This window comes from Carlito syrichta, unplaced genomic scaffold (genome assembly GCF_000164805.1).
Source record: "Carlito syrichta isolate Samal-C Ts95f unplaced genomic scaffold, Tarsius_syrichta-2.0.1 Scaffold153723, whole genome shotgun sequence".
Taxonomy (NCBI): Eukaryota; Metazoa; Chordata; class Mammalia; order Primates; family Tarsiidae; genus Carlito; species Carlito syrichta.
Genome location: NW_007097819.1, coordinates 56,899 through 72,443, shown reverse-complemented (window position 1 = coordinate 72,443; position 15,545 = coordinate 56,899). Strand labels below are relative to the sequence as shown.

Here is a 15,545-nt window from a genome sequence, read left to right as displayed (position 1 = left end):
AGAGCTCCACTACCATTTCTAAACTGGAATCTTCTTAATGATGGAAGACAGATATCATAAAACTCCTCTGGCACAGAAAACTCCAGAGCTAAAGAAACTTCAACTCTTTCTTTTATCTTACTACGTGTATCTGGAACATCACTGGAAATTCCTAAGGGCTGTTCTCACCAGTGTATTCTCAGAAACTATTTCTAAACGTCTTTATTATTTTTCATATCTTTCATATGTGTTTTTCATTCTTAACAGATTGACTTTTGGTACTGATTGCTTTAAAAAACAAAGCACAAGTCATTTTAGTTGCAGCAGTTAAACTGATTCATGGATTTTGATATTATATGATCTTTGATTTATTCGACTTTAATGATTAAAAAACTCAGGCCACCAATTCTATTCTGTATTAAATTTCATAATACCTAAAAATCACCTTGCGATATGTTCTCCACTCTGGAAGTTTTACAAAAATGTGACCCAAAGCCCTACTTTATGGTTAGTATATGTATGATGAGGTCTATTTATGTGCTGCTATCTCTACCTGGTTAACAAGTCATCTTTCTCATGAGTGTTTACTACAAGAGAATTGTGCTTAAAAGAAAGTAGACAGAAATACATTATTGTTGAGGAAGAAATGACTGATAATTTTATAACTGGTACTAGAAGGGGTTTTTTTCCTCTGTGTGCCACACATTAAAAGATCTATTAAATTAACAGCCAGTTCTCGCTGGAATTTATTTCATTGAATTGCTCAGATGTGCTAATTTGGACATTTATCTGCCCAATAAATGACTTGTCATTTTCCCCCTTAGGAACAAATGAGAAATGTGTGCTTAAACTTCCCTTTCCCCTTCAGTAGCCTGGAAATCGTTCTCAAGTTGGATAGTTGGCAAATAGTGTGTGTATAAGCTTGCAGATGAAAGCCTGAAGCAAACAGGCTGCCAGCATACAACTGTGATAGTTGTACTAGCAGATGAATGCACTCTAGGTCGGTGAATGAGTAAACTCTCCCCAGATCAAACAATCTGTGGTTGGTGAAGTTGGGATGAGTCCTTGAAAAATGAAACACTGAGGTTTGTCCCTCTGTGCCAAATGTTAAATAAGTAAAACAAGTGTCGGAAGGCAGGAAAGTAAGCAAGTAGTAATCACACCACTCTAGTGCCTCAACATCCATGTCCAGCCACTCTCTCTTGTTGAAGGAGGAACTGGTGAAGGCTGGGATTCATCATGCTGTGTCATTTTGACAAAGAGCTTTTCAGCACAGCATATTTTATGGATAAAACTCTAATGGTGAGATCTCCATTTAATAGCACCATTGCCCAAAACATGCTTGATGATATGGAGTGATTATCTCACAAGGAAAGAAAATCTACATAGACACAAGCCAAATTAGTTTTTGTTTTAAATTTTGGATCTGCATTTAGATGAGCAATTGCCTAGTGGACTAGAGTTGAGGCTCCAGCCTAATTCCATCTTTTCTGCCCTTTGTTTTTTTGCGAGTAGGTATCTGACCCCTTTTAAACCTCGGCATCCCACTTGAGGTGGCAGAAAGATAGCTTTGTGTTCACCAGAACTTTGGCCACCAAGAGAGGCTGTTCTTAAACCCCAGAATGCAATAAGCCGCCTATACAACTGTCTCTATCTCTCTAAGTTTCCCTGTTTCTTGGTAGCTTTTTTTTTTTTCCCACAGATTGACTTTTGCATAAAGGTGGGTTTCCCTTCTGTACCATTTAGTTCCAAGCTTAAGAGGTGGGTAAAGGCTGGGTGTGGTAGCTCAGGCCTATAATCCCAACACTTTGAAAGGCCAAGGCAGGAGAATCTCTTGAGCCCAGAAGTTCAGGACTAGCCTGGACAACATAGGGAGACCTTGTCTCTACCAAAAAAAAAAAAAAAAGTGAGTCAAAAACATGGCTGTTTTTTACTTGAGCACGTCAACAAAGTAGGCTGGAATTCCTAATGAAGAGAAGCAAGAATTAAGTCCTGAGACAAGGGAAGCTACCAGAATGTTAAATTTAGTTTGTTCTACCAGGTTATATACAGAAGACTGAATGAAGCAAGCATTAACCTACCATTTCTCATCGAGACATTTATTAAGCAGAAATCCTTCGATGTTAAAGTAAATGCTAATAACTTAATACCAGCTTAATGCTAACTATCAGGAAACAAGAAATCAGTTATGCCATAAAGCATCATCTTTATGAACAGCTCAAAAGTAAGATCTTTTCCAAACTGTAAATATTCTGAAAATCTATTATCCTAATCATGCTCATTATTCTCTAGCTTTTTGGTTCCCTCCCTGGACCCAGCCTAAACATTCCTCAACTTTATTGACTCCTGGCTCTCCCTGGTAGAAAGCCACTTTATTCATTTCACCCACAATTCTACACTGCCATTTATTAGATGTCCAGGATTACTAGCCTCTGATGAACAAGGGATATGGACCCTATCTGAGGTTACATGGTGAACCCTCAGATAGGGTCCATATCTCCTATATCCTATGGGCCCATATCCCCTATCTCCTATGGGCCCATATCCCCTATCTCCTATGGGCCCATATCCCCGGTCTCCCTATGTTGTCCAGGCTAATCTCAAACTCTTGGGCTCAAGCAATCCTCCTGCCTTGGCCTCACAAAGTATAGGGATTACAGGAGTGAGCCACCACACACAGCCTTTACCCACCTCTTGAGCTTGGAACTAAATGGTACAGGCGGAAGCCCACCTTTATACAAAAGTCTGTCTGTGGAAAAAAAAAAAGCTACCAAGAAACAGGGAACCTTAGAAAGATGTAGACAATTGTGCATGCAGCTTATTACATTCTGGAGTTTAAGAATAGTCCCTCTTGGTGGCCAAAGCCCTGATGAACACAAAGCTGTCTTTCTGCCAACTCAACCTTCCCATCAAAAGTTCTGGGAAACAGATTTGAAGCAAAAATAATAATAATGATGAATACATTGCATGGCTAGGAAACGTGATGCTTGAGCTGGGAGTTGTTCAAAAAATTAGCAATTCACTAGAGGGGAAGGACATCCCAGGTAGAGAATATAACTGAGTTTCATAAGCAGGAAGTAGGAGGATATGTGGTGTGTGGTTGGGGAGCCACTGATGGTTCTGTGTAGTTGGTTGGGATGTGTGTGTGTGTGTGTGTCATGGGATAGGCAAGGAAGAGGGGAGAGAAGAAGGAAGTCAGAGATGCACTGAACACGGCCACTAGAGCCAAATTGTGAAGGGCCTCATCGGCTGTGCTACAGAGCTTAACCTGTATTCTTTAGGCCATGTAGAGTCACTTATTTGTTTATTTTTAAAATGTTTTAGAGACAAAGTCTTGCTCTGTCACCCTGGCTGGAGTACGGTGACACAATCATAGCTTACTGTTGACTTAAATTCTTGCCCTCAAGCAATTCTCCCTTTTCAACCTTTCAAGTAGTTGAGACTATAGGTACTGCTACCATGCCCAGCTAGAGCGTCACTTTAAATGACATGACTAGAACTATGCTTTAGAAAGTAAATTCTGTGAGGAGGAGGAACAGAAAAAGAGAGCCCATTTATCTGTGGGTGATTTGGGAAGTATAATTGAGAGGATATCACTGCCAGCTTGGTACATGTGACTTTTTTTGTTTGTTTACTAAAGAAAAGTTAGGGAAGCCATTTTCTTCCCATCTATAATGATAGGAATGATGAGCTTCAAACTTGAGGAAGTAAGGCATTGCTCTTATTTTAGGGATTGAACCTGAAAACTGTGTGGAAAATTATAGGACAATTATGCTTTCTGTAGAAGCGGTAACTGGAGGAAGATACTTGATGGATTATGTAAGCCAAATCCTGGGGCACCGAAGTGGAGGGTGACCTCTATTTGGGTAGGCCTGTCCAGATGAGATTCAATCACTGGATTCTTGAGTTTCTATTTGAGAAGCACATACTGTAACTCTAGCCCTGAAGGTCTTGCATGTGTAATTTGACTCCCTCCTGCAAACCTGAGCCATGAGGTCAACAAACCTGATGTTGCTCAACTGCTTGGCTTTTTTTCATGTATTTCCCCTTTCTGAAGGGAGTAGCTTTAGGGATTATGATAATTGTTCTCTGCTCTATGGCATTTTAAGAACTTAAAACATCTTCTTAATAAATATTCCCTCCCTCAAAAAACCAGTTGGGATAACAGTATGTACCCAAGGCAATTCTTACCCTCAGAGTAAAGTTTACCTTTGTCCACATATTCCTAACATTTCTACTTATGTGCCAGAAGAAAAATGCTCTTTATATTTTTTCTTTATCATGTTGGCTACTCTGACTTTTCTAACATTGAGCTCTTTTTTAATTTTTATGGTTCCTTTAAGAAGACTGTTGGTCATTGCTTTGCTAAACCTGATAAGGCCATGTGGTTCTTTGAGCTATGGCCACCATGTTTTCCTAGCTTTGGCCCCTTCCCCTACCTTGGGGAGGTGAATCTCCTCTCTCACTCTCTCTTTCTCTCTCTACTTTACTCTCTAAATAAACTATATTTTCCACAAAAAAAAAAAAGAAGAAGAAGAAGAAGACAACTGTTACTGGTTAGAATCTTTTGCTTTGTTTTCTTTTCCTTGCAACTCTTCTGCTTTCTCTTCCTTCCCAAAGCAATGTCAGCACTTAATAGGAGACATTTGCTTTGTATTTCATTATCATAACCATAAACTTACGTCTTAAGTTATTCCACAAGGAACTAGTGTAATTATATGTTCTTTTTTCTCTCAAATGTAATGGTGTCCAGACTGTCTTCTACGACATACCTAGAAAGAAAAGAAAATTTCTACCCTTGGCTACTTTTCTATTTTATTAAATTCGTTAGCAACTTTTCTCCAGAAATCATTCTTGATTTTGTTCAGGTACACACTGAATATCCTGGAAGAAATTGGTGGTGGCCGGAAAGTCAATGATGACATTATTGTCAACTGGGTGAATGAAACATTGAAGGAGGCAGGGAAGAGTTCATCCATCTCCAGTTTTAAGGTAATATTCTTGTCTGCTGCTGGAGGCCCCTTGAGCTCTATGTTTATCTTGTTTTCACTGTATGTTAAAGTGACCTTCAGTGTGGGGTATTTGAAGCTCCCCCTTCCATTTTGATCGTACTTAAATGACTCACCATTGTGTTGATGTTCATCAGCCATTTTCCTGACAAACTTCTCATCACTTTCTCCCATAATGGTTTATTTTTAAAACCCATCATTTCTTAAGCATAGGTATCGTTCTTTTAAAGTAACATAAAATATAACATTCTTTAAATGTGCATCCCTTCATGATTCAGGTTTTTTAACATATGATGGTGAAATGTAAAATGCTAAAAGATCTCCCATATCATGTTTTTTCTTTTAAAAAAAAAAAAAAAAGCAGTTGTGAACTTGTATTCAAATCTTATTTTTAATAATAGCATTATATTTTATTAAATTTCTTGACTCATGTTTCACATATTAGCTGGATTCTTCCTCAAGAGACCTGCACACTTGACTCATATTATAATAATTTCTGTGCTGTCTTATCTACATTTTTCTGGTTAAAGGTCAGGACTGAAGGGGATTCCTTCAGAGTTGTATTAACAGAGTGGGTGAGGCAGTTCATCGTGATATCAATCATCTGTTTCAAAATCAAGAAAAAGTAAAAATCTCTTTCCACGGGGAAGAGCAGAAGGTATGTCTAGATAGTGCCTGTCACAGCAGTGACATCACAGATAACCGGCACCTCTGCCCCACCTCCAGTTTACTGTTCGGCCTGGAGAGTTGAACAGAGTTAGAAATGGATGCTGGTCACTAAAGTAAACAGATTATTTCAGAAAGAGATTTGAAAAGGTAGTGAAGAAAAGCTAAGTCAAAAGGAGCTCTGAATATTGAATACACTTTGAGTACTAGGGTCTCCTAGTTCATAACGTCTCAGTTCATTTTCACGGACATCGTGAAATTGGTTTTCCTTGTTTTCTTCAATTTTATAGGTGAGAAAATCCAAGCTCAAGTAACTTCCTGAAATTAGGAATTAGGCTAGTCACTGCTGGTAATGGTCCATATATATAGGGAAAATGCCTTTGACTTATGGGGTAAGTCTGTAGAGTGTATCTATAGGTTACTTAGCCGTTAGTATGAAGTGGCCAGTTACATAGTCCAGAGGCATTTCTCCTCCTAATACACTGGACGCTCCTGCCCATTACATTACACTGTGACTTCTGGGGCATTCTTGTGGAGACAAGTTTTGGCAAGTGATGCTGGGACTCACTCTTAGAAAGGTCTGACAATTATTTTGCTCCCTGTGACACTCTGGGCTAGTTTTCTCCTGTCTTATTAAGTCATTACAGAACTGATTAAGTATAAAGGGCTACTGAAAGGAAATGTAGAATTAGCCCCAGGTTCCTTTTAAGTGAAACCCTTTTTTAAAAATACAATCCACTCCTGGCTATTTTGAAAATAACTGTGGTTCCCTCTTCCTCTACTTCTGCTACCAGTTGCTGGTCACTTCTCTGCCTGTCAGCTTCTCCACAAAACCGTGAGCAGAAAGCAGGAAGTAAGGCAACACTCAAATCTTTCTACGTTTCTTTCCATGTGCTTCTTAACCAAAAAGTTCCGTAAAGAAAGAAGCCAAGGCTAATATTGGAAATTAGACTGTGATTCTGTGTTGATTTTAGGAGTGTGATGGACAATCCAAGCTTACCACAACCTCAACCTCCTGGCCTCAGGCGATCCTTCTGTCTCAGCTTCCTGAGTAGCTGAGACTAGAAGGTGAGCCACCAGGCCCAGCTAATTTTTTAAAATTTTTTTCTGGAGATGAGGACTCGCCATGTTGCCCAGGCTGGTCCTGGGCTCAAGTAATCCTACAGCCTCAGCCTCCCAAGGTGCTGGCATTATATCATGGCCTGTATATGTTGATTTTAATTTTGTGGCAGTTATTTTTTTCCCTAGGAGTAAATAAAATAGACTTCTTATATTTTATAAATATTATTTTACCTATACAGGAGAACTGGCATCTGTCAGGGGTCCTATATTCTGTTTAGAATTTGTTCTGATGCAGACCCTTAAAGTATGAGGTACTTGGACTTCACTGTGCTTGGATGGTGACATGCACTTGTACTCACAAATCCTCTGTGGTTTCCTATTGGAACAGGAGGGAGAACAGATGGTGTGGAATGTTGTATAGTCACATCCTAAAAGCATTCACAGCTCTAGGTGTGAGCATCAAAACGTTTACAGAAGCCAAATAAAGAGCCCTAGATTTGAAGTCAAAATTTTAAGTTCAAATCCCAGCTCCACCATTTACCAACAAGTCCCTTACCCTCAGAAACTCCCTGTACTTGTCTGTAAATTAAGAATAGATGCTTATCACTATTCACAATAGCAAAATCAGGAGCCAACCTAAGTGCCCACCAACAATTGACTGGATAAAGAAAATGTGAGATATATATTCTATGAAATATATGTAGAGAGAGAATATATATATACCATAGAATACTACACAACCACAAAAAGGAATGAAACATGGGTGGAGACAGTGATCATCATCCTAAGTGATGATCAGAAACAGAAAACCAAACACCACATGTTCTCACTTATATGTGACAGCTAAATGGTCACACAGATGGAAATATACCAGGGACACCAAGAAGAGGAGAGATGGGAAGGGGGATTGGGGTTCAGAAATTATCTATTGGGTACAATGTTGAGTCTCTGGGGAATGGACCACCTGAGACTCAGTACCCACTGCTATACAATATGGCCATGTAACAAACATGGACATATACCACCTGAATCTAAAATAACACTGAAAAAAATTAGATGCTTACACCTAAGGCCTGTGGTGACAATCAAGTGAGATAACTTATGGCACAATGCTGGGCAAACTGTGAGTTACCAACAAATATCAGTTACTGTCCTTGTATCTAATGTCATGTTTATGTTCCTGTCTCCCTGGGCAATGACTGCTCTCTTTTCCTAAAGTCTCCAAGAAAGGAGCATCTACTGATACTACTGTCCAACTACACCCTCAGCATTATCCCTGTGTCATTATCCATGCCACTACTCTCTGGAGATCCCCCTTGAATGAAGCAGGGTTTCCTCTGTCTCCCTTTTCTGATGGCTTCTTTTCTAAAGCATCCTTTCTCACACTATACTACTGTTTCATCACCGTTAAAGACATATTATATTTCAATCTTTGTGTTTTTCTCTAGTTGTGCTCATTTTCTTCCATTTATTTCTTGAGAATGACACCCTGCTATTGACAAACAGTGGGTTTGGGGGGAAGTTACTAATGCCCCTACAGAAACAACAGTTGATCTAAAATACTATGTGGAATACTGTGGCATTTCCCTGACCAGGCTGTATATGTTTCATATTTAAGGAGAAAGAGACACCCGTCCTTGGAGCTGAATGAAAGTAGCTTTGGGACGTGTTGGTAAGACCTTCCCTTTGTCTTTGTGTAGGACCCAAGGATTAGCACGAGTCTGCCTGTTCTGGACCTCATCGACGCCATCCAGCCAGGTTCCATTAACTACGACCTTCTGAAGACAGAGAACCTGGACGATGAAGAGAAACTCAACAATGCAAAGTATGTAAATAAACCTGAGATGAAGAGGGACAGACCCAACTGGCAACTGGATAGTTGTAAAGTCCGGGGCTCATGCCTTTGTGCAGACATTCTGTTTTTGCTATTCATGACCTTTTCGGCTCATGACTTGTTATAACCTCATCATCCTTATTTTGGATGTGGGATGATAACAGTTTAAGCCTCCTATTATCAGAATGGGAGCAGAAAAAAAAACACAATAAGAATAATCTTGCAATTGATGAGCAAGCCTATGGTTTCATATAAACCAATTTCCTAATCCTAATCTGCAGACTTCCAAAATAATGTGTGTACACGGCAGACCCCAAATACAAAACCCTGTTCATGAATCATCATGTATAATAGCATGCAGGGATAGGACTCAGCATCAGAGTCGTCACTAGTTTGAGAACCACTGCCATATGCTTTACAATTCAGGTAGGTCACCTGTCAAATGATCTCTGTAAGATCCAGGGTCAGCAAACTACTATGTCTCAGGCAGATCAAGCCTGTTGTCTGCTTTTAGAAGTAATTTTTTTTTTTTTTTGAGTTGGAGTCTTACTCTGTCACCCAGACTAGAGTGCAGTGGCCGCTCCCAGCCACCACAGCCTTGACCTGCTGGGCTCCGGCGATCCTTCCACCTCAGCCTTCCAAGTAGCAGGAACTACAGGCACGCACTACCACACCCGAATAATTTTTTTGATTTATTGTAGAGATGAGGTCTTGCCTGCCCAGGCGGGTCTCGAACCCGTGGGCTCAGGCAATCCACTCACCTCAGCCTCCCAAAGGCATGGGATTACAAGCTGAGCCACCGAGCCCGGCTTCATTTCTATTTTCAAGCAAATTTTTCTTTATTTTCTATAATGGAAATTTTTATTTAGTTAAAAATTAATATAGAGAATGTTATTGAGAGGTAGGCAAGGAGAAAGAATGCCTGGTGCTCTTAATTTAACTTGCTCAATAAAGTAAGAGCCAAGTTACTTCAGGAGAGCAGGATGGAATAGTGGGGCTCTGGGTGAAGTGAGAGGAATCCCTGTAGTGACCACAGTAAAAGGTCACTGGATAACAAATGAGGTGAATAAACCAATTACCCGGTGGTAGTGTGAGCTCATTTGAAACTAGATTACAACTAATAAAATTTTTTTTCATATAAGTATAAGTAGATCAAAAATGTTCTGATGCAGCTATTATAATTTTATGTGAGAAATGTGGAATATAAATCTCTCACTTTCTCTATTATAGTGCCATAAATAAGTATATACATATGTGGGCAAGGATTGGGATGGGACAAAGAATAAAAGAATTGTTGTCTTAGGTCAAGCTTTTATTTCTTTTTCTTTAAAAAAATTATATTTGTTCTCCTCAACTCCCCTTCACAGAAATTTCAAAGTTATAGATGCAGTTTTCTTCTTTTCTTCCTTATAAAAATGTTTCTGTATTGGAAATAGAGCCTGCAAACTTTGCCTAGCACAGTTCTGTGACTTTCCCTGCCACACTGCTATTTAGCCCAAGAAAGTAGTCCTGGTGTGAACACGGAAAGAGGCAGGAGCTGGCGAGATGTCAAAGGACAATTAACGCACTTGATAATTATCCTGAGGCTAGGCGGCAAGTCTGATGCTTTGTCAGGAGCTTTTGTGGGGCAACAGTTTGTCCACAAAAATGTGAGGTGTCAGTGACGAGCTCCAGCGATTCCAGGAGTGAGTTCTGTCCTGGCTGTAGAATGCCTGTGACTGTGACCCCGAGGGGTCCCCTTCATACTGTGTTGCTCAGGCTCTCTTCATTTTCCCCTTTTCTCCTTTTTAGGTATGCCATTTCTATGGCCCGAAAAATTGGAGCAAGAGTGTATGCCCTTCCAGAAGACCTGGTTGAAGTGAACCCCAAAATGGTCATGACCGTGTTTGCCTGCCTCATGGGGAAAGGAATGAAGAGGGTGTGAGGCCCAGTGGGATGGGGTAGGAGGTGATGGAGAGGTACTCACTCCTGACAGCCCAGCACAGATGCTCCCGGGAAGCACCACGGGGATGATTCAAGCCATTCCAAAGTTTAACTTGGCGACATTATACAAGATTCCAAAAAGCGTATTTTGGAATACGCAATCTCTCCTGTATGTAACAAAAAATGCTTCATTCTTTGCAGAAGGCCCAACCTCCTACACATATTTTTTTTAATTCTTGAAATTAATTTGCTTCTTTTATAATCTAAAGGAAGAAAAGAAGTTCTTTTCCAGGCACCCTTCCTGCTTTTGTTGTTAGTCAAGGATAGAAGCTGCAGTGTTATTAATTTTGGCATAATCTCGCAATCCAGTTTTACATGGCTGCCTTGTTTGCCTCAGGTGATTACCAGAGAAATCATCAAACCCGCCCTTAAGCCTGCTACTAAAGGCTGACATTTGATCTGTTACAAGCCTCTCTTTGTGTATCCCCTTTTTTTCTACTCTGTCTCCCTGTGACTTTGCTCTTTACCCTGTGAGAACCGTGTCTTCTCAATGACCCATCTCTTCCAGCTATCCTTGTCTCTGAGCCACTTGGAGCGTCTGACAAATCAGTCAAGCTTTCTAGGTCCCAAGAGTCTCTGGTGGCCCACTGAAGTAAGCCTCATCATCAGAGCCTTTCCTCAGAACTAGAGTCCCAAATGTCACCATCTTTTGTTTTCTTTCAGTCATTAAGAGTCTCTCTGTTTTTAACTCTGGAATTTGGGCTCAGACCAGATCTAACAATTTGAATACTGTGCCTTCAGGTAGATTCTTAGCTCTAGGCAGAAGGTTGGATCCAAGAAGGGTGTAATGGAGCATCCGATCACAAGGGGGCAGTGTGGAGCCATAACTAAGCATCCTTTTGGGTGCTGACTCTGCATTTAGCCCTGCGTGTTAGATTGAATTATTGTGGTATGGCTAAGTGCCTATTGATATTTGGAAGCAACCCTGCCTTGCTTTCATTTGCTCTTTTTTGGGGGACAGGTTATAAATGCTTTATTTTTGTTTGCTCTTAGAGCTTAGCATATCTGATTGCTGTCGGCCATATTATCAGTGTTTACTTTTTTTGGTACTATAAAAGCGTTTTGCCACCCCTAAGCCCCAGGGAGCAATATGTGCCAATGAATAGCCCGCCCCCCTCCCCCATACACACATACCTAGCCAGATGTCAGGGGTAGAATGAACACTTGCTGGATAAGAACTGGCTGAGTTGCTTTATGAAACGCTAATTTACTGAACCTTTAAAGAATTCCAAAACAAAACCAAGAGAACAGTATGAATTTGATCAGCTGTCACAGGGTAAGCAATTTCTGCAAAAAAAATTACTAAAGGTTAAAAAGCAACAGAGCATTGTGAGCCAACACTAGACTCCCTCTGTCATGGTGGAAGGCTTCATCATGGGGTGTCTTCTTTAGGGGTGGTGTGTAATGGAACTTAGCCGTCTTCCAAAGCAGTTGAAATGTGTTGCCCGGGATCTGTTCCTTGGCCATGGGCTTGGGAAGCCAATATGTGACTTCTCCTAGCCCGTAACCAGTATTTTTACTGCTTCTAAATGCAAAGTGATTGGCTTTGACTTTAGATTGAACGTACTGTAGCCTCAGATGATTTTCACCCATCTGCCTCCAGGAAGGAAGAATGTTACTGCCTTAATGAAAAATGAAGAGAGGATAATGCCCTAAATCTTTCCAAATAAAATGTTCCTGATATCAGGTGTCTCTGGATGTTTCCTTTTAAAAGTCTAATAGCGTGTACTACGGCTCATTCATTCATTCATTCATTCACTCCTCCATCATTCAGTAAGTGCCTAGTATGTGCTAGACACTGTGCAGGGTTTTAGAAATATGCACATAAATGAGACAAGCATTGTGCCCAGCGGATCAGGAAAGACAGAATTAAACAATTAAAATAACAGGTATGATAAGTTATAAACAAGGGCAGGGTAAGACGTGAGCTTATGACAGGAAACAATCTAATAAGACATATTTTAACTGAAAACGGAGGAGTAACTTGCAGTTAGTGAGGCAAAGCAGGGAAAAAGAGTTGAGAGACAAACTCTCAGACTCTCAGAAACATATTGAGCCCATAGGAGCAGAAAGGTGTGATACCTTTCCTTACCCATCAAAAGGGTCACAGCCTATAACAGAAGGCAGATTAACAGGAGAAAGTCATAACAACTTTATTTAAAATTTTATGTGGCACAGGAGTTTTCGGAAATGAAAACTCAAAAGACCCAGAGAAAACTGTTTTCCCTTTACGCTTAGATTTAATGAAGAACGGAGAGCCATGTCGAAGTGTGATTGGGCAAAAGAGTATGTTCTAAAGGTAATGCACTGAGAGGACTAACCTAGCAAGGCCAGTCCATTCCAATTCTTCTTGGGCTCTCTGTGTAGCGTTCCTTCCTCTGGAAATTAGGGCAGGACCCCTCGGAACAAGGGTCTTATATAGAACCAACTATCAGACAAGGTAGATCAGAGAATTTCTTTACAGTCAGTTTGGAAAGGCAAGAGAAGGTAAGGGTAATATTTCTGGGTTTTTGCTTGCTTTGGGGGAGAGGGGTTCTAGTTTCTATTATCCACCTTGAGGAAGAAGAATTCTGGTATCTGTGAGTTGCTTTAGAGGAGAAAGAAGAGCAAGAGACAGGAAAAGGTCATCAAGAGAGAGTTTGTTTCTGAGGTTGTTTTTGAGACTTTCTAGTCTCCTTTAGCTCAAAGTACTCTGCATGCCAAAATGCCACCTCTCTGTGGGTACCATTTTCCGAGCCCCAGGAAAGCCAATGATAAACAAAAATCAGACTTAGCAATGGGTGCAAAACAACTTCTAGAGTGAATTGAGAGGGAACCTTCTAGGTTGGCAGTGTCCAGGGTCTCTTCTGCAGCTTGACTGGGCCTGACTCCAGCAGGGGTGGGGGTTGTCCATGGGGGGGGAATGCTGAGGAATTCTGCAGCTGCTGGCTCTTGCCAGTTGGGGCTGCTGTGATGGAGAAGTGGGCAAGCGATTTGGCGGGGTCACACATTGACCTGCTGAGGAGCCAGTCACCCACATAGTGGCAAGAAAACGGGGCTTTTGTGCCTAACCTGTGTGTCCTGGCTTCACCAGCAACTTCTTCTTGGAGCTGGCTCTTTCCTGTCCTGAACATGCCTGCATCTTCTGCACTTAGGACATAGCTGTCTTTCCTATGTCCTATATCAAGAGGCTGCAAATACTAAATATGTGAGAGAGAGAGAGGGAGGAAGGAAGAGAGAGAGAGAGAGAGAGAGAGAGAGAGAGAGAGAGAGAGAGAGTGTGTGTGTGTGTGTGTGTGTGTGTGTGTGTGTGTGTGTGTGTGTGTGTTTGTACCAGACTGCAATGATAGGTCTCATGAATAGAAATTTCGAACAGGTACAGGGTAGCAGAATAAGTACCATCACAGAAAGAAAACTAAAACTATGAGGCCTGACAATTAAGTTTGCAAACTCATTCTAGAAAAAGTGCTACATACCTCATTGCTGAATATCACTACAGTTACCTTCCAAGTACTCCCCTTGGGAAACAACGCACCAGTGCCAGCGACTAGTCCACCTGTCAAAGCAATTTTTGAACTCTTTTTCTAGAATGGCCATCAGAGCTATCATTGCCAGAATGTCAGAATTTGAATTAGAGCAACAAATAAACATTAAATTTCTTGTCAAAACTTGACAAGAGCGAAAATCAGGAACACTTAGTTCAAGTTTATGGGGATAATACCATGGAGAAATTGGCAGTGTACAAATAGAATAAACATTTTCTGAGGGGAGAGAAAGTATCACTGATGAGAGGTCAGGATGGCCAGTAATGAGTAGAACTGATGAAGACATTGCACAAATTCATCAAATTGGGCATCAAAATCGTCAGCTGACTGTGAGAAGCATAGCAGACCAAATAAATATTCATAGAGAAATAGTAAAGAAAATCTTAACTGAAAATCCTGGCATGAAAAAGGTGTATGCAAAAATCGTCCCAAAGGAGTTCTTGCATCACAACAATACACCAGCTCACACAGCACTGTTTGTGAGGGAGCTTTTAGCCAGTAAACAAATAACTATATTGGAATACCCTCCCTACTCACCTGATCTGGCCTCAGTGACTTTTTTCTTTACTGGAAGATAAAGGAAATATTGAAAGGAAGACATTTTGATGACATTCAAGACATCAAGGGCAACACAATGACAGCTCTGATGGCTGTTTCAGAAAAAGAATTCCAAAATTGCTTTGATGGATGGACTCTGGTACCAGTGCATAGCTTACCAAAGGGGAGTACTTTGAAGGTGACTGTAGTGATATCCTGCAATGAAGTATACAGCACTTTTTGTAGGATGAATTCAAAAACTTAATTGTCAGTCCTCATAACTTGGGGAGGAGAAATAAGGAAATACAAGCCTGAATATGATCACTTTTCTAAATTTAAAATTTTATTGTTACATTTTAAGTTATCAGTCCATGTATGGCATAAGAAATTAAATTAGTGCCCAAAGGTCTTTAGTAGAATGTAGAAGCCACCTTCCTACCTCTGTACCTAATGGTGTGCTTTGAAACTAGCTTGTTTTAGCTCACTGTATTCTGTACACCTACTGTTAAACCATTTTTAACTTGACATCAGCCATAGTGGGGGTATTTACACCACAGAAATGATCAAACTCTACAAATAGGGCTTTTCATCCCCAAAGGGCCAGTTTATCAAGCCACCACTACGTCATTCCCCCAGTTCCCCTCCTACTGTTACCAATTTCTTCTATATCCTGGAAATATTCTAGGAACATATCACCACACGACCTTTTTAATTATAAATATTAGCATACTATAAACATCATACTGCATCTCCCTTTTTTTTCACGTATTACCCTATCTTGGAGACTGTTTATATTGGTATACATAGATCAGCCTTTTCTCAATAGGTGTGTAATGTTCTATTATATGTGTGCCAAACTATATATATATGACACAGAAATAGATATTTAGGTTGTTTCAATATTTTGCCTCACAAATAAGGCCACAGTGAATAATATTATACCCACTTTTT

General features: G+C 40.4%; 1 protein-coding gene across 2 annotated transcripts in view; it reads left to right on the top strand.

Moving 5' to 3' along the window:
• The window catches only part of LCP1 (lymphocyte cytosolic protein 1), a 50,431-nt gene extending 39,561 nt beyond the window's left edge, over window positions 1-10,870 (top strand). For both annotated transcript variants that reach the window (XM_021708981.1, XM_008050814.2), the window contains 3 exons: window positions 4,848-4,971; window positions 8,417-8,541; window positions 10,342-10,870. In XM_021708981.1, the coding sequence (XP_021564656.1) occupies window positions 4,848-4,971; window positions 8,417-8,541; window positions 10,342-10,474 (382 nt within the window). In that variant the 3' untranslated portion in view covers window positions 10,475-10,870. The remainder of the gene's footprint in view (window positions 1-4,847; window positions 4,972-8,416; window positions 8,542-10,341) is intronic.
• Window positions 10,871-15,545: the final 4,675 nt, after the last annotated feature.